The sequence below is a fragment of the Ailuropoda melanoleuca genome, chromosome 9, assembly GCF_002007445.2.
Source record: "Ailuropoda melanoleuca isolate Jingjing chromosome 9, ASM200744v2, whole genome shotgun sequence".
Lineage (NCBI taxonomy): Eukaryota > Metazoa > Chordata > Mammalia > Carnivora > Ursidae > Ailuropoda > Ailuropoda melanoleuca.
In genome coordinates, this window is record NC_048226.1 from 7114090 (window position 1) to 7140839 (window position 26750).

General features: G+C 51.7%; 1 protein-coding gene across 4 annotated transcripts in view; it reads left to right on the top strand.

Moving 5' to 3' along the window:
- The window catches only part of NTRK3 (neurotrophic receptor tyrosine kinase 3), a 388753-nt gene that overhangs the window by 69425 nt on the left and 292578 nt on the right, over positions 1–26750 (top strand). For all 4 annotated transcript variants that reach the window (XM_019799995.2, XM_002919550.4, XM_011225398.3 and 1 more), the window contains 2 exons: positions 12432–12506; positions 13175–13246. In XM_019799995.2, the coding sequence (XP_019655554.1) occupies positions 12432–12506; positions 13175–13246 (147 nt within the window). The remainder of the gene's footprint in view (positions 1–12431; positions 12507–13174; positions 13247–26750) is intronic.

Genomic DNA, 26750 nt, shown 5'->3' on the forward strand with positions numbered 1-26750 from the left:
GAGCACGAGGCTCTCTCAGAGAGGGTTGAGTGGGGGCAAGTTAGTTACTAGGGATATCTTGGAGGAGGGATTGGCAGGTCTCAAATCTAAGGAAGAGCGAGAGCAAGAGAGAGATGTCAAACCACTTCTTGGATAGACGTGGTTAATAGATGGCACTCACATCGCCTCTATCTGTACTGTGCCCATGGCAGACATCACTAATCAATCACAGCTCTTTCCCTCTCACCCACAGATTCCTTCTAAACACAGCAAACTGTGTGAGCCGTTGCCAACCTGCTGGTGTTTCCCATGATTTGAAATGCGCTCACCAGCTCTGTGGTGATGTTTCAAGTCAGGAGGGCTCAGCAAAGATAGTTTGGGAGAATCCAGGAGGTGAGAATGAGCTGTTCTGTCCATGCTTGCTCTTGGGGAGTCCAGGGAATGGGTGGAACAACAGGAGAGGGGAGAGGTTGGGCGTCAGGGGTAGAGCTGAACTGGAAATAATCTCTAATTAGGCAGTAATTGAAGTCATGTGAATAGGGAGATGCCTTCCAAGAGAGGGAGGATATGGGGAGAACAGACGGCTTATGGCCGGAGGGGAGGAAACTGCTCACGAAGACGAAGCAGAAAGAGAAAAATTAACAAGAGAAAAAGCTGAATTTCCTTCGCGGAGTGAGGGAGACCATCTCTCCCGCCCCCCTAAATGGAAACTTCTGGAACCCTAAGGATCTCCAGGGCTGGTCTGCTTCCAGATTACGAGGGCTAATGCTGTTAATGCCTTCCTTGTTGGGCTCGCTTGTAAGCCAGCGTTTCTTGCAGGGCCGATGTCTTCAGAGGTGTCTCCTCCCTTCCTGAAGCTTCCTGCTTCCCAAGCCTCTTCCAGGCCCGGCCCAGCCCACCCTTCCTCCTCCATTCCCTGCCTCCTTTCTTCCTCTCCGGGGCTTGCTCACATTCCGGGGCAGTGCATGGAGTGCGAGGCACCGCCCATGCGATCTTGTCTTTCTGATGGCTACCTTGACGAATCGCTCTGACACCCTCCGGTTCCAGAGAGAATTATTCCCGCAAAGTCAAGGACTCCTTTCCGTCCCAGGGACCTGGAATTACCCTCCAATGATGCAGATGCCCCGGGCCTTGGAGCGACTTTTCCGCGTTAACTCTGAGGCAGCGTTGCAGTGAGGAAATCTACCCCTTTAATAGGGGAAAACATTGCCCTCCTAAGTCATTATGCACTACATTTGAGCTTAAAGCTCTTTTAGCAATTCGCCTTTATAACTTCCATATTGAGTGAATTAAGTCCTCCATGTGGGTAGTTATTAAAGAAGTGATAAGTGCTTTATAATTCAGTAAAGGGTGGCCTGGCCATTTCATATTTTCCTAAGGAAATTGGCCACCCGAAGGGCAGCACTCTCAGGACCGCTGGGGCCCGCTGATTTTCGGCGTAGAGCTTGCACTATTGGATTACTTCCAAGCCAGCTGCTCTGGCCTGGACCGCACTCTCCTTGCTCAGACTTTCTCCTCCAAGGCCCATTGGGGAGAAAGGGTCAAAGTCAATGTGTCTCTCCCTGCCTCGGGCTCTGTCTATGGTACATCAAAGACCTCTTTCTCTCCTGTTGTAAAGCTGAGTTAGTTGTCTGGACAGGATTGGGGGTTTTATGATCAATGCGGTTTGACTCTCATCTGCAGACAAGAGGAGAGTGTCTCCTAGGGGCCATGGCGTTCTGACCCCCCCCAATCCCTATGCCCCCAACCCCATGCGCACAGCTTACTTCCTTATACCTTAGTCTCTTCAAATGGTTGGAGAAAATGCGGGTCCCGTGAAGACCTCAGCGACCAGAGGGTTTTTCCGACGTGTAACAAGGTCCTCACGTTCTTCATTCATTCATTCATTCGAATTTTCTACTATGTACAGGAACTGGGCCGAGTGTTGTGGTTACGGGAGTGAACAAGATACACAGGTTTCCTACCCTCACGGGGCTGGCATTTCGTTAGTAAAGAGACGCGATAAACAAGTTAACACATATGTGAGAAAATTACAGATTTTGCCAGGTGGTATAAAGGAAGTACCTGGAACGGCATTTCTCAGCCTTGGCGCTATTGTCGTTTTGGGCCAGAGCATTCTTTGTTTCGAGGGGGCTGTCCTGTGTTGTAGGGTTTTTAGTAACATCCTTGGCCTCTACCCACTGGAACTTCCCAGTCGTGACAATCAAGAAAGTCCCCAGTCATGGCCTCTGGGGTACAGAATCCGTCCCTGGCTTTTGAGAACAATTGATCTAGAGGAAGGTTATAGAGAATGACTTTGGCTAGGTTGGTCCGGAAAGGCCTCTCTGAGGAGATGACATTTAGGGAGAATCCAAGTGCTTTTAAGGGCAAAACCAAGTGCAAGGGCCCTGAGAGGAAGGGGGAGAGCTTGGAGTTTTAGAGAACGGAAAGGAGGCCGGTGAGACGAAAGCCAAGTGAACAGGGTCAGTTCGTTTGAGCTGAGGAAGGAGATGCCTGAGCGAGACATGTGGGACCTTGCTGGCTGTGGTGGAGGCTGGAGTTCATGCCAAGTGCGGGAGGAGCCCAAGCAGGCTTGTTTTGGAGGCTGGGTGCAGTGAGGGGAGGGGGGCGTGATCAGATTTATGTTATAAATGTTCACTCAGGCTTCTGAGTGAAGGACTGGTTTTCAGTCAGGCCAGAGGAGCAGCCGTGGTCCCGTCTTGGAGGCAGTGGCCTTTGGGAGAGGCAGTGATGGCCTGGGCCCAGGTGAGGTTGTGGGAAGGGGACAGAGCTGATATCTCTTGTGGAGGTGGACAGCTCAGGTGTGCCTATCTCGCGAGGGGAGGGAGCACTCAGTGATGAAGTTTGGCGTCGATGCCCGGGTGACCCCGGTGCCATTTATTGGAATGGAGAGGCCCAAGTGGGAGGAAAGCCAAGGGCTGGTGTTGGAACTACTGATCTACTGGGGAAGAGCCTGGAGCTCAGTGGGCAGGTCTGACCTGAGACACACCTTTGGATGCTCTCAGCGCATAGGTGATGTTCAGAGCCAGCACATGGGCGAGATCATCACAGCGTGGCTGGGAGAAGGGGGGCCCCAGGGAAGGACCCGGGAGACACTGACATTTAGGGATCAAAGAATACAGACCCTGCAGAGGAGACTTAGAAGGAGCAGCCCTCAGAGTAGAAGGAAAACCAGGAGAGAGTAAAGTTCAAAGTCAGGAATCCGTAAAGAGAATGTTTCAGTGGCACCTGGGTGGCGCAGTCATTAAGCGTCTGCCTTCGGCTCAGGGCGTGATCCTGGCGTTATGGGATCGAGTCCCACATCGGGCTCCTCCGCTGGGAGCCTGCTTCTTCCTCTCCCACTCCCCCTGCTTGTGTTCCCTCTCTCGCTGGCTGTCTCTCTGTCAAATAACTAAATACAATCTTTAAAAAAAAAAAAAAGAGAATGTTTCAAGGAGGAGCGAGTGGTTAACCAGGTAAAATGCCCTCAAGAGACGGGGTAACGGGGTGGCAGAGCAGAGTGTCCTGAGTTTGCCAGCATGGGAGTCACTGGCGACCTCAGCAGGGCAGTGTCTGTAGAGCGGCCAGGATGGAAGACTAACTGGGTTGGAGGACGCAGAGGAAGTGAGCAAGGAAGTCCGGCCTGTGGGAGGAGACGTGCTCTGAAAACATTTGCCGCAAAGAGATATGGCACGTGGGTTAGTCGCTGGAGGAGGACGTGGCTTGAAAGGGACTTTCCTTTAGATGGGCTCTTCTAGAACATGTTGTATGCTGATGGGAAAATCTAGTAGAGAGAAGGTAAGGGTCCAGACAAGAGAGGGAGAAAAAAGATGAATGAGCCCTTGAGAAGGTGAGAAGGGTCGAGGGCAGGGGAGTGCTGGGTGCGTACGTTCTGCCTTTGATCACTTTGAGGGTTCCCTAATGCATGCGTTCATTCATTCATTCGCTCGGATGTCAGTGAGCATTTGCCTGGCACTGGAGGTCTGTGCCCTCCGAAACCTGATCTGCTGAAAGCCATAGTCCTGTGGGCAAGGGAAAGATGGAGAAGATGAGCCCAGGTGCCAGAACCACGCCATCTCGTCTCCTTCTCTGTTTTGCGAGAGGGGGGCCCTGCCCACTCCGCCACTCCTGACGCTGAGTGTGAGCAGCAGACCTGAGATCTAGTCCATGGGCCTCCCCAGACCTCTGGGATCACCATTTGTGGGCCCCACAGTGATTCCCTAGGATGCCCATCCCTGATTGGGAAGTTGAGTGGTGTGCCCTGGGCCACATCCCTCCTCAGAGATCAGGTTGGAGGTGCCTGTTCAGTGTGACCAGGCCTCTGGGCTGCTCCAGGGGGCCATAGTGAGGACTGTGCCACACGGAGCACGGAAGCCTTGGGCATGAGGTGGGGGTCTGGAGGTGGCCGCCTAGCACCAACCTGGGTGGCTTCCCAAGTACGTACTCCTGGGGTACCTGCTCTTCTTTGCGGTTCTGGAGTTGAGTGAGTGGTGAATAAGACAGATACGATCTCTGTTCTCATGCGTCGTAGTTCTCGCATACAGACGCTGACGACAGACACATAATCAAATAATCATATAAGACAATTACAGATGGTTATTAAGGGCTGTGAAGGACACGAACAGGGGCTTGTGCCAGAGAGCAGCTGGAGGGGAAGGGGGGGTGTCCTCACATAGGGGTCAGAGCAGGCGTCTCTGAGAAGGTGACCTTTGCAGGGAGACTTGAAGGCTTAAAAGGAGGCAGGACCTTTGTTTCATGAAGTTCTGGTTGGGAGTAAGTCTGGTGTATTTAAAGACAGGCAGGAGAGTGTGGCAGGGGCCCAGAAAACAAGCAGGTGTTAAGCAAAGGGGCCATAGGAGCAGCCAGCGGTGTATGCAGGACCTTGTGGGCCCTGGCAAGGCGCCCCAGTTTCATCGTAAGGGCCCTGGGAAGCAGGTGGAGGGTTTTCAGCAGGGGGATGTGTGTGGGCAGGTGTGCAGACTCTTGAGGGGGAAGAGTGACCATAGGGGGCCCAGTGAGGAGGCAGGGTGGGTCACAGGTTAGAGGTGGCCACTGCTGGGGCGCCGATGTGCGGGCATGCTGGGGTTGCCAGCCCATGCCCACCTGCCTGCCCAGCCGGCAGTGGTGCAAACGAAGGGCAGCCCTTAGACCGGTCAGGGGCTGGCCACGCTGGTCCCGGGAGGTGGTGGGTGGGTGTGGCCAAGCAGGACAGCCCGGACTCCCCAGTGAACGGGCCGAGTCCCAGAGGGACTCTCACTCCTGGGGGTCAGGCCTTTGCTTAGCAGGGTAGCAGAGGGGGTGTGCCCTTGATCTTCGGTCTGTTAGCAGACGGAGCATCTCAGCACCTGAGGAGCACATGTGTGTGCACAAACGTTCCCCGTTCCTGGCACGAGCTTTGGAATTGATCAGGAAGCCGACGCAGATGCTGTCGTTTCCCATCTGTTCACTGCACGATGTGAATGTTCCTTTCTGCTGTCCCGGGGCTCCCAGATGTGGGGCTCGTTCACCGTGGTCCTTGGCATGCAGCTGCTGGTAGAGCTGGGTGCTAATGTGCTGGCATGCTGGGGTTGCTAGCCCAAATAGGCTCCCCAGGCTCTCAGGTCCAGCTCCCCAGGCATCTTGGATCCCCCCCTGACAGCTGTCAAGGGAGAGAGAGCCGGGTGATTGGCTGGTGTGATCCGATGCGGCTCTTCCCCAGCCCCCTTGGTGCCTCAGCTCCATAGAGCTGTTGCTCCAGACGGTTTGTTTATAATGCTAAACATATCAGGTAATTGAAAGCTAATGCTTCTGTCTGGATCACTAGACATAATATGCCTGGATAACAAATCAATTTCCTTATTGCCCTACAAGGCTTCGAAGTCAAATGCACGGCACACTCGTATATGTGTGTGCGTGTGTGCGTGCTGACTCGCGCTCACGCATGCGTGCGCTCCGATGCTGATTTGCTGAGAAATGGAATTCTAGGCTAGTTTCCCCGGGTACTCAGCTCCATACTTCAGTTCAGGCCTGCACCCCAGAATCGGGGTTCAGGGGAGAAGGGGATAGGAGCCTTGGGTCTGATGGGGAAGTGTCTGGGGTGGGGGGATCTGTGCACAGCCTTGTTAGCCGAAGCTCTTAATGTTCTATGTTGGACGAGGGGAATGCCCATATGCAAAAACATCTGAGAAGTGCCCGTTTCAGCTGCCTCCTGCCAGGACGCACCTCCAAGAATGGATGTACGGATCGTAGCGTTAGTGGCATACACTTAGGTGCCATCAGGAAAATGTGAGTTATGACTACACCTCCAAGAATACTTCACTTACCTCTCGACCTTAATTATCCAGAAAGGGGATGAGAAACAAAGAGGACAAGGACAAATACCTACCTCTCTGTGTGTGTGTGTCTGTGTTCTCTTAGGTCTTTATTCAGATTCTATTTACTTTGCTTCCACGATTCCAGCAGTAGGCATGGAATCCGCTATTTCTCACTCCGGTTCTATGCATCAGCACTGAATTGAGGACTAAGACACTGCCTCATCTAATCCTCACACCGACTGGAATTCCTATAAGGATGCTGAGGACCAGAGAGCCTCGAGAGTAACTGACCCAGGGGCATCCAGCCTCCAAAGGCCAGAGCTGGGTGTCTGCCCCTGGTCAGGCTGCCTCCAGGGCACCCATGCTTAGCCTCTGTGCTTGGAGGGACTGCCGAGCAGACGGGTCGCAGCACTTTGCAACGGAGGAAAGGCCCTGGGGGGTGATGGCGCCACAGCCTGATGGTGAAGGAAGAGCCACGAAGCTGCTGAAAACGGACACAATAACCATTAGAATTTAGGAATCACGTCCGGGTAGGGGCATTTGGGTAGGGACACAAACTGCCTACTTTGGGAGGCTGTGAGGGTGTCACTGGGTGATACAGAGCTCATCAGGCTAGTTAGCTTGGTCATAATGATCCAAGATCATCAAGATCTGTAAGTCATGTGCTGTCTACTGTGCTTAAAAAGGCAAGGAGGTGTGTAATGCATTTTAGGAGGAAAGAGAAACAATTAGCAAGGAAGTTGAACATGCAAAGGTTTTGCATTTAAATTTAGTTGTCTGGAAAATTTGGTTATGAAGAACAGCTCGTTAATAGCAGTGAGAAGTCATAGCGAAAATAACAGTGATCTTACAGCAAAGGAGGAGAGAGAAAAGGTTGCAAACATGGCCAGCTGTGTGTAACGGAAGGAAGGAGGCTCGCTGGTCCCACCAACCAACCCCCGTCTTACCAAATGCCCTGGTAACGAGGAACGTTCTGTTGGGTGAAGGGAGACACCTGTCTTGCCCTTCTTCTCATGGGCCTCTCCATCAACTTCAGTCCCCTAGTGATGGAAAGGGGTGGATGTCTCAGTGTTCTAGAGTTTTCTATGTATAGAACTTAAATATTGGAGTTATAAACAACTCTTAAACATATCCACATGACATGTTTTTAATTAAAATATGGACCACACAGTCTGTACCATCTCATTTTTATATGCTTGGAGATTGCCAATTCATTTCCATATTTGCTCCAGCCAAACAGAAGGAGGAAGAAAGTGATGGTACAAAAGCACAGTCGAATTTATTCTCATACAAAGGATTTTTATCTTTTCCCTGGATGTTTTAATTAATATTTCACTTGTGCCCTAGCTCATCCCCAGAATGGGTGGGGAAGCAGCTATCTGTGATTTCAGAACTAGGTCCTGTCATTGGGGGTGGCTTCATTTCTGGTGGTTTTTCTCCTACTCCTGAAGGGGCTGGGCACATGCACGGTCCCTCGCCTCTGGCACACCCCAGTCCACCTGATAGCAGTGTGTTCTTTGACCACAGAGGCTAATCTAGGCCTCGTGAGGTTTTCTGAGCTGTAGTCTGAAGCCCGGCTCTGGTTTGGTTGTTCAGCATTGTCATGAATTAAGCCTCCCTTCCTCCCTTCTCTCTGGAAAAGTGTTGCACATTCTCTCTTGGTGAAGAGTCGTGATTCTGGGGTGTCAAGGAAGGGCTGTGGCCGGAGGGGAGGGATGGGGCACGGAGTTGACTCTCTGGATGGAGCATTTCCCATTGCCGTGCAGGGCTAAGCCATGTGGAAGAACTCTCAACGAGAGAGAAAGACCCTTGTGGTGGGTTCCAGCCAGGGCTGGGCGAGAGGAGACCATTACTGCTCCTGGGATGTGTAACCTGGATCGGGCCATGGTCCAGTGCACCAAAGAGCCCCTCATTTCCTCTCAAGGAATGCCCTTGACTTGTGGGGGGTCGGGAGCCATACATTTTGATTTTTTCCTCTCACCTGGACCCAGGGACCTAGAGGCATTTTTTTAAAAAAAGATTTTATTTATTTATTTGAGAGAGAAAGTATGCATGAACAGGGGGAGGGGAGAGGGAGAAGCAGACTCCCTGCTGAGCAGGGAGCCTGATGAGGGACTCCATCTGAGGACCTGGAGATCATGACCTGAGCGGAAGGGAGATGCTTAACCAACTGAGCCACCCAGGTGCCCCCAAAACAGTCATTTTTAGAACGGTTGCTGTTTCAAGCCATGGAACACAGTCTTCAATGGTGATCTTAAGGCACAAGCCTCATTAGATGAGGTAGGGCACAGATGAGGTAGGGCTTCCCAGCTATGGACATTCTGGGCCAATAATTCTTTGTCGTGGGGTCTCCTGGGCATCTGTGGACCATTTAGGATCACCTCTGGCCTCTGCCTACTAGATGCTGGCATCATTCCCTTCCTCCCCGTTGTGACCAATGAAAATGCCTGCAGACATTTCCCACTGTCCCTTGGGGGGCAGGATGGCCCCCTGCTGAGTGCCCCTGTGTAAGAGGTGACTCAAGTGGGGGTGCTTTACTCAGGATGGAAGCCTCCTCTCTGCCCCCGCCCCTCACCGTTCCTGAGCAAAGCACACAGACTGAAAACAAGGCTGCAGATCTCCGTACCCGAGTGGACGAACGCAGAATCTCATAGCCCCACCGACCTGCGTTCCCTGCATGGCTCTGAGCTCTTTCTCTCCCACAGTGAGGCGGGTTCCTGAGACGCCTCTGCGGGGATGCCTGGCACAGCCTGTGGTCCTGGAATGGGGTGACCAGCGGCTGCCCCACACGGGGTTCAGGTGCTGAACCTTCCTTTAAAAAATAGATTATTGATTGTGTTTTTCAAGCGACAAAGTTAAGTGCTCAGGGAGGACAGCCTGGACACCCAGAAAAGCCCAATAAAAGGAGAAGCCACGTAATAGGGGCCAAGGTCACTACTGTTTACCTCGAACAAGAGCAAACCGAACCTACTGTCAGATCTATCCTATTTGCTGTATTTTGAGAGCCTGCCTTCTCCACTTACACCTGTAGCACACGGCGGCCCGCCGAGCCCCTGCAGTGGACCCCCCGGGGCTGGTACCGAGCGGTGAGTCACCAGCGGACTTGGCAGGTGCCCCGCCACTGTCATCCACAAATGTCAGGCTGCACCTTCGCCTCGAAAGCTGCTCTGAGCTGCTGCTGAGCCTTCCCTGAACCTGTTCCTAATTTCTGCTTGAGCAGTTTTCCTGGAGGTCATGAATGACAGATTTACTGCCCCTCCACGCTTCTGCCACATGGAGTTTTTATCAATGATTGCTGAGAAATGACAACTTCCAGCAGAAGCCATTTTTAGCTTGAAAACTGAGAAAAGACTGCTCAGTTTCTGCAAAGCACAGGGTTAAAAATAACCATCCCGGCTCGTACTCCCTGAGGACTTACTATGTGTCCTGAGCTGCTGTTCATTCGGGCTTTTTAATGCGGCCTTTCAATTCTCATGTCATTCTCACGCTGGGGGTATTTTATTACCCCATTTGACAGATGAGGAAACCGAGGCACAGACAGGTGAAGTTCCTTGGACAGGGTCACACCCGGCCAGAGGTAGCGACAGGGCCAAGATATGCATCCTGGCAGCCTGGCTTGAGGCAGGGGCGCAGTCGGTGAGCTTCTTCCAGAAAAGGCGGGTCTCTGCCACGCTTCCTCAGCTCAGCTCCATCTTTGTAGAGCAAAAGCAGCCACAGACCACAGTAAGTGAATGGAGATGAACACTGAAATTTGAATTTCATATACTTTTCGCATGTCACAAAATAGGATTCTGCTTTTGATTTTTTTTTTAAATGTACAAACTATTCTTAGCCCTCAGGCTGTACAAAGACAGGTGGCAGACTGGATTTGGCCCACAGGCTGTAGCTTGTCGACCCGGCTCGAGAGCCCAGGCTCTTCACCATGACACCGCGGCTGTGAAAAGGCTCTTCCCCCAGATGGGGAGCCTCAAGCCCAACAGAGGAGGCAGGGGCCAGAGTCTCTTGACCAGGGAGCCTTTTGCACCAAAGAGTTCATTCATTGCCCCGCCGTATCATCCGTGTGAGCCTACGTCGGGGACAGGCCGGCATGTGGCCATCAGGACACGAGGGCTAAGAGGGGTAAACTGATAGAATGCACCGATGGTTGGCAGCTCAGCCATAAATAAAAACACATTTATGGGCTTCTCATGGCGGGGGGGCGAAGAAAAGTGATTTTGTTTATTTAAACATCTGATTGACAGCTGCTTGTCGGGAGCAGATCATAGTCTGCGGCTGGGCTCCTATGAATGAACGGTTGTCTGTAGAAATAGCATGACCCACGTGATAGTTTACCTGGACCGATGGCCCCGTGAATACACCTGGGGGGGGCACTGGCACAGGTCATTTTCCTCCTTCTGGTATTCCTTTTCACCTGACATGGAGCCAGGGTCCCTGCCCTGGCAGGGTTGGACCAAGCAAATGGCCCTGGGGCTGTGAGGCTTCCAGGGAGAAGAATTTGGAGTTGGAATTTGGTCCCGACCTGGCCACCTGGTCCCTGTCCCCAGCAGATGCCAGTGTGTCTGGCTGCTCAGCAGGGGCCCCGAGAGAATGTGGTACAAAACGGGCTCTCCGCATACCTTGTCACTGTGCGGCTTTGAAATGCTTCCAGGGGCCCTGGCCACCGCCGCCCTGCGGCCTTCCTGGCTCTGGCTCCACTCGGTGGCAGATGGAAGAGCCACGGGTGTGGTGGGGCCAAGGATGAGCTGTCTGGGGAAGGCGGCTGCCACTTTTCCGGCCTCTGAGTGCCTCAGATAGCTGCATTGCAGGATGAGTGCAGAGGGTGTTTTGACGTCGGGGATGCTGATGGGCGTGTTGGGTCCTGGGAGGGCAGGGTGGGTATCAGAGGGCCTTCTCCTGAGGCCCCTTGGAGCTCCTTGGGAGAGAGATACGTACGAGTGGTAATTTCTCACACAACTCTAGAGTTGGAAAAGGGCCTTAACAAATCAGCAGCCTGATGGTTCTCAACCTGGGGACCCCAAGAGCTATAATGGAGGACCTTTGTCTCTGGCATTTTGTCAATATGCAAAAAAAAAAAAAAAAAGAAGAAGAAGAAAAAGAAGAAAAAGAACAGTAATCAAACCTATGACAAGCCAGCCTCCTTTGCTTATAGAACCTTTGAGTTCCTTTGCGTGGCTGGATCTCATCCACTGGGAGGGTTAGTGCTGGTTTATATCTGTTGATAAAAAGCTCCGGTGAATGGTGATTTATATCCTCAATTAATAAATCCGAGAAGATGGATTAATTATTATTTAATAAATGTATAGTGTGTCTGCTTTATGCAAGCCTCCTTAAACAGGAGGTGTCTTGGGAGAAAGCTCTAAACGGAGATCTTTGTGACGAGGACGGAGAGAGGCTGCTGATCCCAGTGAAAACCTCTCCCTTTGCGAATGAGGACACAAGAGGCCCGGAGAGGTCAGAGCTCTCGCTCAGAGCCACTGGGTTTAGGTCCCCGAGGTGAAGCTGGAGCTGGGCTCCTTGGTCTCACCTTCCTTCTGTGACACGTGGTGCCTCCCTGGTCCCCGGCCTGCCTCCTCCTTTCTGGACTCGGTTCTGCCCGATCAAGCTATCTGTGTTCTTGAACTGCAGGTGGGTTGGGCTGTGGTCACCCAAATGAGGCAGTCAGTGTCTGGACCCCGGGGGACCCCGAAGTGGGCGTGTGCTCCTTCTGAGCCTTTCCACTCAAAAACCATGCCCACCGGCAAACTACCTTCCCCCTCCCCCCTTTTAAAACCACATCATTTCTGTTGTCTTCCTGGACAGCTGAGAAAATGAGCTGTCCTTAGGAAAACCCAAAAAAGGAGAACAAAAGTGAGTGGAAGGAAGCTAAGTCATGAAGACCAGTGGGGAAGCTGAGTTTCAAGTCTTTAAAAGGGGGAGCTTTCTGGAGCCAAGAGGGGACATTAAATGCTGTCCGTGGGCCAGGTGCTCTGGGTCGCATGACGATCCCACCAGGCAGATGCTGTGCAAACCCCCTCTGGGAGGGAGAAACTGAGGCTCAGGGACACTTGGCCACTTGGCAGAGGGCCTGGCTCACCCTGGTGGGAGATTCAGGATTCGAACCCAGATCTCTCTGGCTCTAAAGACAGAACCTTTCCTGTGGACCCCAGCCGACCTGAACCCTGTCTTTCCTTTCCCCTGCAGACACATAGAGAACTGGCGAGGTCTCCATACGCTGAACGCCGTGGACATGGAGCTCTACACTGGCCTGCAAAAGCTGTGAGTGCACCAGGCCTTGGGAGGGACCTCCGGCGGCGGGTGGGTGCGGGGCGCCTGCAGCCCCTGGGCTGCCCTTGGCACGGTCCTCCTCCGTTCCTCTTTTACTAGACTCGGTACCACCCACTTAGGGATTGTCCAGGGCTTCAGAGGCCATCCCCCCACTCTCCCACATTTCCCCTGAGCCCAGAAGACACAGGGACTGTGTGGTCTCACCTGTAGTTAGGGATTTGGGGCAGGACCCGAACCCAGGGCTCCCAGCTAGTGATCTTACCTCAGCCCCATGGTTGATGAATGGCCCCCTAGTCTGCAAAATTTCCCAGCCCCCTCCTCCTCCTTTGGACTTCAGGGCTAGTGTTCGTGGGGGACTTGGGGTGGGGGAGGGAGTGGCCACAAAGGGGGTTACAGCCCTGTAGATGCTGGGCCAGATTCTTGAGCAGGAGACCTGTTGTTACCCCCTTGTCAGGATGGGGAGATGACAGCTGGCAGCTCATCCGAAACCCTCACCCGGGTCCCAGTGATACTGGGGACACCTGGTGATACTGGTGATGAGGAATTGCGTTCAGTTCGCAGGGGCGGCTGGAGGTCCACGACTGCCCGTCGGCCTAAGCCCAGAGCATATGTCCCTCTGCTCCGTGAGCTCTGCTGACCCTGTTTTTCTCTCTCTCCAGGACCATCAAGAACTCAGGACTTCGGAGCATCCAGCCCAGAGCCTTTGCCAAGAACCCCCACTTGCGCTATATGTGAGTAGAGCTGGGTCCTGGGCTGCGGGGAGTGGGTGTGGGGGGCACACGGCAGGGAGGGTGCTGGGCAGTGGAGCTAGCTGCTGACCTGGGGTCTAGGCCTGGCTTTGTCACTGTCTGCCCCGGGCCTCCGATTTTGCCTCTTAAAAATGAGGTCTGGGATTTGAGCATCTCTAAGTTTCATGTCGGAAGCCTAAACCAGGGCTTAAGGCCTCCTGACGCCCAAGGTTGTTTGCCTTCCATTTGCAGCTTTATGGGACTGTAAAAGATAAGAAATCCCACTCATCTGGGTTGTGAATGCTACACCTCTGAGACCATTTCTGGGTCCCTAAGTGTTCCGTGTGCCTCTGTGTGTTGGGTGCGGTTGGAGGAAGAGGGAAGGCTGGGCCAGACCGAGCATCATGTCTAAGTAGGTTCTGGGTTCAGTGGACAAGGGCTCCGAGAATGGAGACCCCTGTACCCAAGTTCACACAGCTTCGTTTGGGACAAGTTGCAGGCCACATGGCTCCGGGTGGGATTCTCGTCTGTCCTTCCCTCCCCCCTTCCCCCTCCCTCCCAAGTCTGATGGCGGAGGGGCCTCCTCAGGGTTGGACCCTGTGGGGGTGGAATCACATGAGCTCGCTGCTTTCTCTCCAAGCCTTGTTCTCCACGGAGGACTCCGGGATTCAATGGGAGGACTGCCATGTCCTGGGGAGAAGGTGGGCTTGAGAGGAAGCCCGGGGAGATGGTCAGGGGAAACGGCAACCCACTGTGCCGACCGGGGGGTGCTTGCTGTCTGGTCACCTCTTCTGCCAGGATGGTGGCCATCTTGGACATCCACTGGGCACCTTCCCCGAGAGAGCAGAGATTCTGCAGGGACCAGGGAGGGAGGGAGGGAGGGGTCTGTTGTATTTGGGGCGAAAAAAATGGAGCAATGATATGCAGGTGAGTCTTTCCTTTGTCCACGTGACTGTTGTACTGGCTGAGGCACTTTGCAGTTGCTAATGGAAGGGCAGCCCACTGGATTGGAGGCAGAGCCTCGGAGGGAAGCTCTCAGGAAGTGGCAGAAAGGGAGGAAGAGAAAGAGAAGGGCTTCTGGAGGATTGTGGTGGGAGGGGTGGTTCTTTTCGGGGGTGCTGGCCTTATCCTCTGTCCTCTGTGTGCTTTCTCAAGCACATAGTGAGTGCTTGGTGTGTGTGTGTGTGTGTGTGTGTGTGTGTGTGTGTGTACCACGTATGGCCACCCTGGCTTTGTGCAAAACCTCCCTTCCTCCATCTGGAAATGGCACACAGTGTAAGGCCCCTGCTCAGGGCCCGATGTCGCAGCTTCAGACCTCCCTTCCAGTTGTCTCATTTAGCGGTTGCCCTCTTCTCCTGGTCGAGCGTCTGGGGTGAGATTCTCCCGATGTGTGTTCCCTGCAGCTGGAGGCGTAGCTGGGACCAGAGGAGGGCCTTGGACCACATGTTCCAGGTGTTTATTTTATTGGGGATTTGAATTTCAATGTAAAATATCCCAGGGGAAGAAGCTTCTGACCTCTGAGAAGTCTTTCTTTTCTTGCTAACTCATACAAAGTTCACAAAGCTAACTGCGCATTGCCGATCAGGTGGGGACAGTGGAGGCTGGGACCACATGTCCCCTGCCACAGGGGCAGCCGGCTGACTGCTTCTATGTGGAGGTGGGGCCTCACGTTGCCAGACTTACTGTTTTTTTAAGAAGAGCTAAAGGTCTGGTGAAGCCCCTCAAGTTTTAAATGCTTGGCAATGAAAAACCCCCTCAACCCCATGGACCAAACGAAACAGCTCCGTGGGCAGAATGTGACACACGGATTGCCAGTTTGTGGTCTAGGGTCATATTTGGGGGAGAGAAGCTGTCACATGGGAGAAGCTCTGTCCTTTTGCTCAAGGACAGTGGCTTTGGTGCTCATGCCTTAGAGACTTACAAGGCATTGTGCCACCTGCAGCTGTCAGGGAAATCTAGGGGGCTTTGGGACCCGTCATATTTCTTTCGGCCACAGAAGTGGGAGCAGGGGTTCATTTCAGGTTACAGGTATTTCTGAAATGGAATGCACTGGAACTTTCCCCTTGACTTACCCTTGAGGTCCTGGAAGAAAGGCTGCGACCCATGTCTCTTGGGGATGATCCAGGGACGAGTGGGTACGTGGCCATGATAGGTTGGTGGGACTTTGCAAGATTCCCCAGGTTAAGAGGGCAGGAGGAGTCTGGTTGGAGTAGATCTGCTGGTAGCTGTGAGCCTGCCCGTGACCTCAGGCCCTGTCTTCTCCTGGAAGCATTGGCCAGCTTTTGCCAAAGTACTTGCTGTTGGCAAGAAGGACGGTTTACTATCCATCTACCCCCAGTGTGGGTCTGGTTGTACATCAGGGGCCATTAGGATGCTCGGCTTGGTAGGAGAAATTCAGCACCTGTCGAGGGACTCCCCTAGGCACCGTGGGGCTTCCAGGGGAGCCTGAAGGGCACAGAGGAGTCAAGGGGTCGAGGTGTAAGCACTGGCTTCATCAAGGGTTTATTTATGAAATTGTCCCACGTATGAAGACACCCCCCCCCCCCACAATCCCAACTGAGTGAATTTCCCGGCAGCTTCCCAGGCATTTTTCTCCTGGCAAATGGGCCAGGTTTCTCTGCTGTCTCGCAGCATCTTCTATTTCTGTCCTGTAAACGCGGTTACGAGTCTTCAGGCCCCAGCTGAGCAATCACAAAATGATCACTTACTCCAACACTAATTGCCAAGCCCTGGCTTGGTGGCTTTTTCCTTTTTCTTTTCTTTTCTTCTTCTTCTTTTTTTTTTTTTTAGGGTGATGGCTGAGAAGTCTTTTCTTGTCCCCTCTGTACAGAATAAGAAGCAGGAAGTGAAATCATCACCCCCGTACCGGTGTCAAGTTGTCCAAATTGTTCTGATTGGCTCGGTTGTCCCCCACTTCTAAGCTGCTGTTGCATTACTCATGGCTCACTTCTTCCTCCGGCCAGATAATGAACCCAGCAATATTAAGGCAAAGTTGTCCGTCACGAAGAAGGCTGGGGAGGAGGGTTCTTGTGTCCAACTTCCAGGTTTATGAGTGACTGACCCATCTTCTCTTAACTGCTTCAGTGTTCTCTGTGCTTTATTGAGCATGAGAGAAGGAAATATTGATTCATAAACAGCAAAGGAGATCCTGTCTGAGAGACTGGAATATCCTTGACCTGTAGGTCCTTTCCGTGACTCTCAAGATTTTTGGAGTAAGGATTCTTAAGGATAAGGATTTTCCAAGTGGATAATCGGAATTGCTATTTGCTAATCTGCAAAATGGGCACAGAAATGGCGCCACCTTTGAGGACGGGATGTGGGGAAGATGAAGTGACTGGGGGCACATAGAGCTCTCAGCCCAGTGCCCTGTAAATGGTCAGCGTTCAGAAATGGCAGTCGCTCGTAATGATAGTAATTATTGCTGTTATTTGTGGTGGTGATGATAGAACCAAAGAGAGGGGGCCAGTTGAGCTCAACGACGATTCTGACAACGACTTTATTCTGGAAAAGTCATAGATCTGTCCTGCAGCGCCGTCCACCTCTCTGCCATCTGGAATACTCCTCCCTGCAATCTCTTGTGTCTTTCTTAAAAACGAACCCTGACAGAGTCCCTGTTCTCTCCACGTACTCCCCCTGCTCTAGACCCTCTGAAGCCCCTTCTCGACAATGTAAGTTTCAGAAAGGACCCAAACAGCTCAGTGGACTAGCTTACCCTTTGTTTTCCCTCTGATTGGAGACTGCACCCATCCTCACGACTGAAATTGGATTGTTGGCCGAATTTCCCAGCCCCACCTCTGCAGCTGGCTCACCTCTTCCCTTGTGGGTTGGTTTCCTTGTGTGTGGCTCACATGTCGGCTGGGTCTCCACAGGCTGGGGTCCCCGTAAGCAGAATGACGCAGATGACTCTGTGAACTGCACCAACACGTCGGGCGGTGCGTTCTTTCCTCTGTAGAGCACTTCAGGGTTTTCAGAGTGCTTTCCCACCCATCATCTCCTTCCGTTCTCATTGCCGTCCTGGCGGGGGGAGTGTGGGAGGCAGCCCAGGAGGCAGGCCCAGAGATGCTCTGACTTGTAAGTAGCGGAAGGGGAACTTCCACGAAGTCCTCGGATTCTCTTTCCAGGAATCTTCCCGCTATACCTTATGGGCCAGAAGACACAATGTTTTCCACTGAAGCGAGTAAAACATTTTTTTCTTTTGATGGTTAGAAAATCGCACAAAAAATGCCAGTGTCAGGGCACCTGGGTGGCTCAGTCGGTGAAACATCTGACTCTTGATTTTGGGGCTCAGGTCATGATCTCAGGGTCGTGAGCTCCAGCCCTGCATCAGGCTCTGTGCTCAGCACGGAGTCCGCTTCAGATTCTTTCCTCCTGTCTCCCTCTAAATAAATAAATAAATAAATAAATAAAATCTTTAAAAAAAATGCTGGTATCAGGGGAGAAGAAGGAAAGGCTAGTGTTGATTGAGAACTTACCATGTGCCCAGGACTCTGCCTGGCGTTTTTGCAAATATCACTCCTCTTGGTAACTGTAGGTTAGGGTTCCTCTATCCCCATTCCATAGATGGGAGCATTGAGGCTCCGAAATCATAACTGGCTTCCCCTCAAGTTCACACAGCAGGGAGTGGAACAGCCCGGACCTGGATTCTCAACCCTGTGCTTCCGAAGTCGGTGTTCTACAGTCCACATGTGTTTGTCTCTAGTTCTCCAGCAAGCACTCCTTACGGGAGGGGTGGGAGTCTTTAAAGTTTTATTAGAGAGAGCCGCTATTTCCCCTGGGAATTTAGCACCATCCATCCTCAAAGACCTCTGTTTAGTTTCTTTTCCTATTCAGGTCAAATCTTATAACAACAGTTACATTACAACCCGAATATCCTTATCATAAAAGATTCTTAGCATTCGCCTATGGCTCGCTCATTTTCAAGAATATGCGGTGCAAGATTCCAGCAAGCCAAAAGAATTTTTATTTAATCCCTTGGAGTTGGTGTGGTCAGATTTCTCTCGCATTCTGTTTCTTGCTTTTTCTCCCAGAGCTCTGCATGCCACATTGTTACTCCTCTCTGTCCTAAGCAAACGTACCCTGGATCTTCAGCTTGCGAGAGCCAGCCCCAAGCTGACCTGTGTGGGACTGTGATGGGGTGAGGAGGGGGAGAATGTCCTGATTTTTTTTTTTTTTTGATGGTGATGGTTTTATTTTTTTTTTCAGCATTACCATTTTATTTTATTTATTTATTTTTTTAATGATTTTTTTATTATATTATGTTAGTCACCATACAGTACATCCTCGGATTCCGATGCAAAGTTCGATGCTTCATTAGTTGTGTATAACACCCAGTGCACCATGCAATACGTGCCCTCCTTACTACCCATCACCAGTCTATCTCATTCCCCCACCCCCCTCCCCCTGAAGTCTTCAGTTTGTTTCTCATAGTCCATAGTCTCTCATGTTTCATTCCCCCCTCTGATTACCCCCCTTTTCTTTATCCCTTTCTTCCCCTACCGATCCTCCTAGTTCTTATGTTCCATAGATGAGAGAAATCATATGATAATTGTCTTTCTCTGCTTGACTTATTTCACTTAGCATTATCTCCTCCAGTGCCATCCATGTTGCAGCAAATGTTGAGAATTCGTTCTTTCTGATAGCTGAGTAATATTCCATTGTATATATGGACCACAGCTTCTTAATCCAGTCATCTGTTGAAGGGCATCTCGGCTCCTTCCACGATTTAGCTATTGTGGACAATGCTGCTATGAACATTGGGGTGCATATGGCTCTTCTCTTCACTACGTCTGTATCTTTGGGGTAAACACCCAGTAGTGCAATGGCTGGGTCATAGGGTAGCTCAATTTTTAACTTTTTAAGGGACCTCCACACTGTTTTCCAGAGTGGCTGTATCAACTTGCATTCCCAAACAATGTAGGAGGGATCCCCTTTCTCCACATCCTCTCCAACAATTGTTGTTTCTTGCCTTGTCTATTTTTGCCAGAGAATGTCCTGATTTGAGCGTGATTGTGTCAACTGTGTAATGTTCACACAGAGAGAAAGTCAGCAGCCCTGGGCAGGTAGCAAAGAGGAAAGGGCCAGAATCCTCACCATTGCAGGACTCGGATGAGAAGGCAGCATATTCCTCTGGAGGGTATTGGGATGGAAGCCTGGTGAAATGGATTTATTATCTCTTGTAAATCACTCAGTGCTTTTTTTCCTTGAGATCACCCCCCATTCTGGGATGCGTCATTAGATGCAATATCTAATGGGTAGATATTTTATCGGTAGACCTTTGCCTTTCTGCCTGCCCCTTCCCTCGGCATTGAGACATTCCTCCAAGTCCCAAAGGGATTGGTGAGTGGCAGGCTTGTCCCCTCACTGCTTCTCCACATGGGCCCTTCCTCCTCTGTTCCACGTGGAGGACTTAGCCACTGAGCACTGTATATTTAATAGCGTGGGCTTTGGAGATAGAAAGGCCAGGGTTCAAATCCTGAAACCTCCGCGTCTTCGTGTAATAAGCTTCCCCATCTTAGGCAAGCTACTGAATCACCATGAGATGAAGGGACCGTAAGAGCTCCTATTTCACAGGATTGTCCTGAGTCTTCACTAGGACAGTGCTTAGAAAGTGCTTAAGACCGTGCTTTATGAAAGACTTCGTATATTTTTTGCTGTTATTAATGACTTCTTCCCTGCTCTTTGGCCTCTGATTCCACAGAACCATAGGTAATTAAAGCTGGAAGGGGCTCTAGAGCTAACCCCCCCAAATTTATATTCCTGTCTCTGCTCCCACCTCCTTTCATTGCCTACTTGACTTCTCCATTTGGGTGGCTAAGATGCAGGTCACACTTACCTTGGCCCAAAACGAAATTCTTGATTTCAGTCTACCTCCTCTCTGCAAACCCATTTCCCTGGGCGTTTCTTGTTTTTCTGAGTGGTACCATCCGCCAGACTACTCATGCCAAAACCTTTTAAGTCATTTTTGCCTCTTCCCTCCCCTTTGCCTGCCTTCCTCCATCCTTCCATCAGTTAATCAAAGCCACGTATTCATCCATTCAGTATTTTGTATTCGTCCACGTCACTCGCGCCCTCCTCCGTCTTGGTCCCGGCCACCCGCCCGTCTTCTGGCTCTGGCAGTAGCTTCCTGTCTGGCTTTCTTACCTTTTGTCCCCTGCGTTTCATTCCCAACACCATTGCCAGAGTGATATTTAAACACATAAATCTGATTGTGTCACTTTGCTGCTAAAAGCCCTCCAATTACTTCCCACGTTACTTACAATCAAAGCTAAACCCCTTGCCGCGGCTGCAAGACTCAGGCTGATTCGGTTTCCATCTCTCTGTCTCCTGTCCTGGCGCTTTCCCCCTTGCTCTCCGCTGCAGCCTTATGAACCTTCTCTCAGTTCCTTGAATGTGCCACGCTCATTTCCCCCCCTTGGAAGTTTTTACCTGCTGGTCCATCAGACCCCATTCTCTGCATGTTGGCTTCTTCTCATCGTTCTCTCTGATGGGACTGTCTTAGCAAGGCCGAGCACCCGGCCTCCGTGGGCTTGCTTCTCCTCGCGCACCTGTCACCAATTACATCATGTGGCTTAACAGTTTCCCCGGCCCTCGTTCTGTGAACTGCCTGGAATGATCTCATTCACTTATTTGTTTAATTGCTTAGACCCTGTCTCCCCACTTTGTGTTTCTCTCTGCTGGAGCCCCAGCACACAGAGCAATGCCTGTCACATAGCGAGTGGCCCGGTGCTATTTGTTGGCTTGTCTGACTTAATCGTTCCGTGGGTGAGAGGATGGATTTCTAGAGTAGAGAAGAATTCAGACCAAGAGCTCATGGGCAGGAGCTGAGCCGCGACTAGAACTCAGGTACTTGGTACCATCAGCTTGACGTTCATTCCACCATGTCGTCCTGTTGACCGTTCTTGGTCCCATCTAATCAGAGCTCCTCAGACTCTTTGTATGACAGAAAACATTGCAGTTGTGTTTAAAAGAAAGGATATACAGGCAAATAATATATGCAAAGCATGGACGTTATAACATGGATCCTATAAAACGTACAAACAGTAAAAATGTTCAGTCATATCATAACACCACTCTGCTGAAATGTCACATGAAAATATACAATGAAAGCAACTTATCTCTTGGAGATTTCTCAAACCTGGTGCTCGAGCTGTTGCTTCTAATGAAATCCTATCAGTCTTTTTTTTTTTTTTTTGAGAATGTGGTTAAAGCTATACAATTTCTCTTCAGAAACAACCCTCATTACACACACACCTTTTCTCACACATTTTCGGGGGTTTATAGATTTCCACTGGACCCTGAATGAAGAACCTGTCCAAGGATATCCTGGAGAGAGCTGTGCTCGCTGGGATGCGTGGTTTATACCTAGCAGGCCCCAGCCATTTAAAACTTCTATTCTAGATGTGACAAGTGAGATTTATATCACGGCACATTCTCATAGGCATAAAAGAATGTCTTCATAATTTATAATCTCCCTGTGGTTAAGATAAGTTGGGAAAAGACTGGGTATGGTATGGGGTTTCTTTTTTGGGATGATGAAAAATGTTCTCAAACTGATTATGGTGATGGTTGCACAACCCTGTGAGGATACCAAAAGACATTGAATTGTACGGTTCAAATGGGTGAATTGTACGGTGTGTGAGTTATATATCAATAAAGATGAGGAATGAACATTTTTGTCTGTGTGTGTGTGTGCGTGCATATGTGGTGTGTGGGTGTGTGTGTCCATGTCCCTCTCCAGCAGAAGCTCTTAGAGCCTGTGTGGGGTCCCCCGTGTCTCTTTGTCCTCTGCCACGGGACAGAGGATGTGAATGTTCCAGACAAGGGCTGCTGCGTTAGCCTGAGCCTTGCTGGGAAGATGATGGGGACAAAGCCACAGCTGACCTTCTGTGGACGTGCAGGATGAGAGAAGAATCAACTTTTGCTATAGAGAGACAAGAAACCGATAAACCAGGGATGACAGTGGCTGTCACCCACACACAGGGGCGTGGGCTGCCGGTTGTGCAGACCTCTCAGTATGTAGCTGTCATCTCTTCCTTTCTGTTCTCCTTCAGGAAGGGGTCTCGGAGCACAAGGAGGGGGGTGGTGTTGCAACGATGGCTTTGAACCTTCTCGAATTGATATGTATAAAGAAGTAAATCGAACGCCAGTGGTGGCTCTTTATTAGAGGTGGTGGGTTATTTGTGACATAACTCACACCTTTGACACTCTGCACAAACAGTTGACCCTCTCCAGTCTCCCAGTGCAAGGCCACGGAGGGGCTGCTGGCTTAGACACTAAGTGTGACTGTCCATCAGAGGTCGGCTGGAGCGCCTCGGAGGCTCGTGGAGCAGGCAGCGGTGGGCTGGGACTTGGATGCGTGGCTGTGGGTGCTTATGGCGCAGGGACTGTCCCCTCACTGAGGCATGAGTATAGCCCTTTTCCCACCTGGAATACCCCCAGAGCCGTTGAGATACATGGTCATGGTCCCAGGCTATGGGGTCTGGCCAGCAGGTCACCTCGGAGAGAATTCCGAGGGAACAGGCTTTGGGAATGGAGCCATTTGTCAGTGGAGTAGGGTTTTCCCAGATCTAATGGTCTGGGGGCCTGAGTCAGGGCACTATGCACTGGTGTGTCTGGATGGTGGCCAGCAGAGGAGGGGATCAGAAGTTTGGGTTCACATGAGTGTGAGGGGCGGCTTGACACCTGGATGGCTGCCATTCGTGACAGGTACTCTTTGGCTCTCAGCGGAGTGACCACACCTTGCACATACTTTGCTCTTTCTCTGCGTTGTTCTCCGACCTTGGATGAGCTGCTTAGCCCACCTGGTCTGTTTCTACCTCTGTAAACTGAGGCGGTGTTATAAATGGGCCCAGACCCGGCCTCGGCATTTTGGGAAATTCTTCTTGGAAGAAAGGTGGTGTTTGGGTCGTTGAGGGGCAGGGCCAGGGGAAAGCTGTGGTCAGCTCATTTTGGCCTTCTCCTCCCCCCGCCTCCCTGCAGGGGCAGGCTTTCCAGTGCAGTGAGCTCCACGGGCTTAACATCAATGAAGCACTAGCTATGTGCCAGGCATTCGTCTGCACACTTTATATAGCATTTTATCTTTGTAATGGCAGGTGGACACGATTTGTTGTCTCCATTTTACAGATGGGGAATTTGAGGCACAGAGCGGTTATGTGATTTGCCTGAGTTTACACAGCTACTAAGTGGTGGAGACTGAAGCCAACCCTGGGTGGGCTGCTGCTGGCGTTCCGGAGCCTGTGCTCTGAACAACTCCACTCTTGCACCCATTGCCTGTGGCCACCTCCGGTCCAGCCGGGGGCAGGCGTCAGTTCTCTAGAACCACCTGGAAAGGATGGTCAGGCAGGAAGCTCCAGAGAGGCACTTGTCAGAAAGGGGGCTACTCTGGGAGAAGGACCGTGGGAGAGTACTAAGGGGGCGCCTGGAACCAAAGTCCTGGTCTACACCCAGTTGCCAGCAGGGTCTAGGCGAGTGGGAAGTGCCTGGGTTGGCGCTCAGGGGGCTGTCAGCAGAGGGTCACAGAGGGCAGGTGTTTGGCAAAGAGAACGGAGCCTGGCTGATGGAACAGGCGGGGGTGAATGCAGGCTTACGATGTATGCATGCAGGAGTAGCAGGTTTTCAGTCTGTCCGTTTCCAGAGAGCACGAGGCGGCCTTGCCTGTCCCCAGCCTGGGCTTCTCTGGCCTCAGCCCCCAGGAAAGATGGTGTTTCTAGGTGGCCACGCCCACTACCTAGTCTGGGGATGGGAGTGGAGGGATATGCACCAGATTCGATGAACTCTAAGGTCCCTGCCTTACCACTTGCTATTCCTCTTGCAAATGGGTCCTTCTTGCTTCTGTTGAACCCAGATGTGTTTTGGAACTCAACGAACTCAGGATTTTCAACCTGGAATTACTTAGCCCCCACTCATGTATCTGCTGCTTCTCATTTCTAGTCATGTCACACCCTCAGTCTCTGGGTGATGGCCTTTCTGGAGCTCTGGAAAGGATTTACATCTTGTTCCCTCAGGGAGGCAGGTAGCCAGCTTCCTAACATTGAGTTTCTTTTTTCTTGTGCATTTGTGTCTCTCCTGCAGACTCCCCGTGGTCCAGGGATTAAGGATGTCCTCCCTGATAATTTCTTTCTGTTCACTTTGTTTTATGGTCGGCATTCTGATCCACCCAGGGCAGACCCGACGTGACCCAGATGGCATGGCCGCGTACCTTGCTGGCCTGCCAGAGCATTGGTGAGGTTGTACGATTCTCTTTGTTGAAGCCCTGCGTTCAGCACAGAGTCTGTGCTCTATTTAACTTCAGGTAACTCTAGGATCCATTGCACTGAACTTTAAGAGTTTTCTTGTAACCTTGTCAGCTTTCCGAAAGCTCAGTCTAATGCTGAGTAAACACTCTGGTCTCCGCAGCTCCCAGCCTTGGGGATTAGACAGTGTGCCCATATTTTTCCAGCCTTGACTTTTCTTAGTAGATTTTCTTTCCTTTTTCCCCCGCCCTCGCCTAAGTCTTCATTACTTTCCATTTGTCCACATCTCTTTTCTCCATTTTTCTTGTTAAGGACAGATTTAGAAAATGAGATTAGTCTCGTGGCTATTTTGGCGTCATCATTAATTTTCGTCCCTCTTCATTCCTTAGCAGACCGGCAGTCTCGTGTCTCTCTCTCCCTGGTTTTTTCCCTGATGGATTTGTGAAAGTCCCTTCCCAGGTTAACCCCTTTGTCTCTTGGGACCTGCTGTGGTCCTCTGGCCCTTCCCAGTGGGCTTCTGGGCCCTCCAGCTGGAGTGGCTGTTTTGGGTCGGAAGGGCATTGGGTCCCCCAGAGTGGGGCTCAGCTGTGTGCCGTCCCTGACCAACCTTGTATCTTAGAGTCCTGCGAAGTTCACTCACAGTGGCCCGTGGGGTCATGTGGCATTTTCCCGAGACGTGAACTCCTTAATTCCCATCAGGAGCATCTGGCGTGGTCCTGGGGCCTCCCAGGTGAAGCTGCAAAGATGAATTACATTTAGGTTTTCAGCTTCAGTGAGGTACCTGGGGCAGGAGAGAGAGGTGGGGGTCGAGGCAGTTACTTTACAGTGTGATGGGGCCTAAGGGCTCCCGAGGAGCACTTAACAAAGGCAGGCGTTGCATCTGTGGGTAAGGGGGGGTTACAGCAGGGAAGGCTCCCCAGGGTGATGACAGACCACCCGAAACCTGGGGTGGGTGGGAGGCAGCAGGTGGGAGAGGGGACGGGTGGTGGGCATTTGTGGGGTGAGCACTCTTCTCGGTAGAGGGAGGTGTGTGCTTTGTGTCCAGAAGCCTGGCCATGTTTCGGGGACCGCAGGCCCCCACTGACCCTGGAATCGGGCTGACAGCTGGACTGCCACCATCACTTACCCTGTGCTTCTTCATGGGTCAGGACAAAAGGGTTAGGATCTTGCTTCCAGCTCTCCTGTCTTCCCGGCTTGTCCAATGATCTGAGACCTCTGTCACTAAGGCAGCAGAACTCTGAGGGGCTGGTCATGTTAGGGAGAGCCAGAGCGGGGCGGGGGCAGTCAGGGCAGCCCTGACTAGGTCCCCATTTTCTGCCAGACGGTATGTGTCGGATGCCTCCACGCCTCCTTCCAGAGGAAGGTCTCGTGCTTCCCTGGCCAGGGCCCTCCTCTCTGACATACCAGTATCCTGAAAGGTCTCCCTAGAGCTCCCACTCTCCACTCCATCCCACAGTTTTTCCCCACGTAACTGGCCAAGAGAGCGTTTAAACATTTCATTTGGATCATCCTAAGTGTGCCTTTAATGCCGTCAGACAGAGCCAGACTCCGCCTCGGTTCACGAGGTGAGTGGGCTGCTGTGGCAGAGGCCTGAATGGGACAGCGTAGTACAGGTTTGGGGCCAACCTTGGGACCCATTCCAACACTTCTCCATGCACGCCTCCCCCTATACGTCCTCTTGTGCTCTCTGCCTCCGACTTCCCTCCAAATCTGCAGTGTGCTGGGCCATCTCCCCTCACGGCCCTTGCCTGTCCTGGCCCCTCACATGGCAGGCTTTCTTTCAGACCCACTCTCTTAGAGAGGGCCTATTCCTCTTTCCAGATTCAGCCCAAGGGTCTCCTGAAAGCTTTCCACTAACCACGCCTCACCTATGCTGTTCCCCATCCCTTTCCTTTGGTCCCTGTTCTTATCCTTCCTTTGCGCTTGTCCCAGTAAGCATACATTAGAATTTCATCATTATGCTTTTAATTATGTGATGTTTGCCTGTCCCTACCATGCTGAGAGCTCCCTGGGGACACAAGCCTCTTGCCTCCTTCCTCTACCACTGGACACCCAGTACTCGGCACAATCCTGGCACTTGGTGGACGTGTCCATGAACGAAGGTGTGGAGCACTGGAGGGAGGTTGGGTTCCCTTTTCTCATTGGTGCATCTGATGCCCTCAGGCACGCAGTGCACGGGCACAGCCATGGGCACTGGGAAGTAGGCTTTTGCCTCTGAGACACAGGGAAGCCTCCCCTGCTGCTCACTGAATCCATTTCCATATTGTGTCAGCACC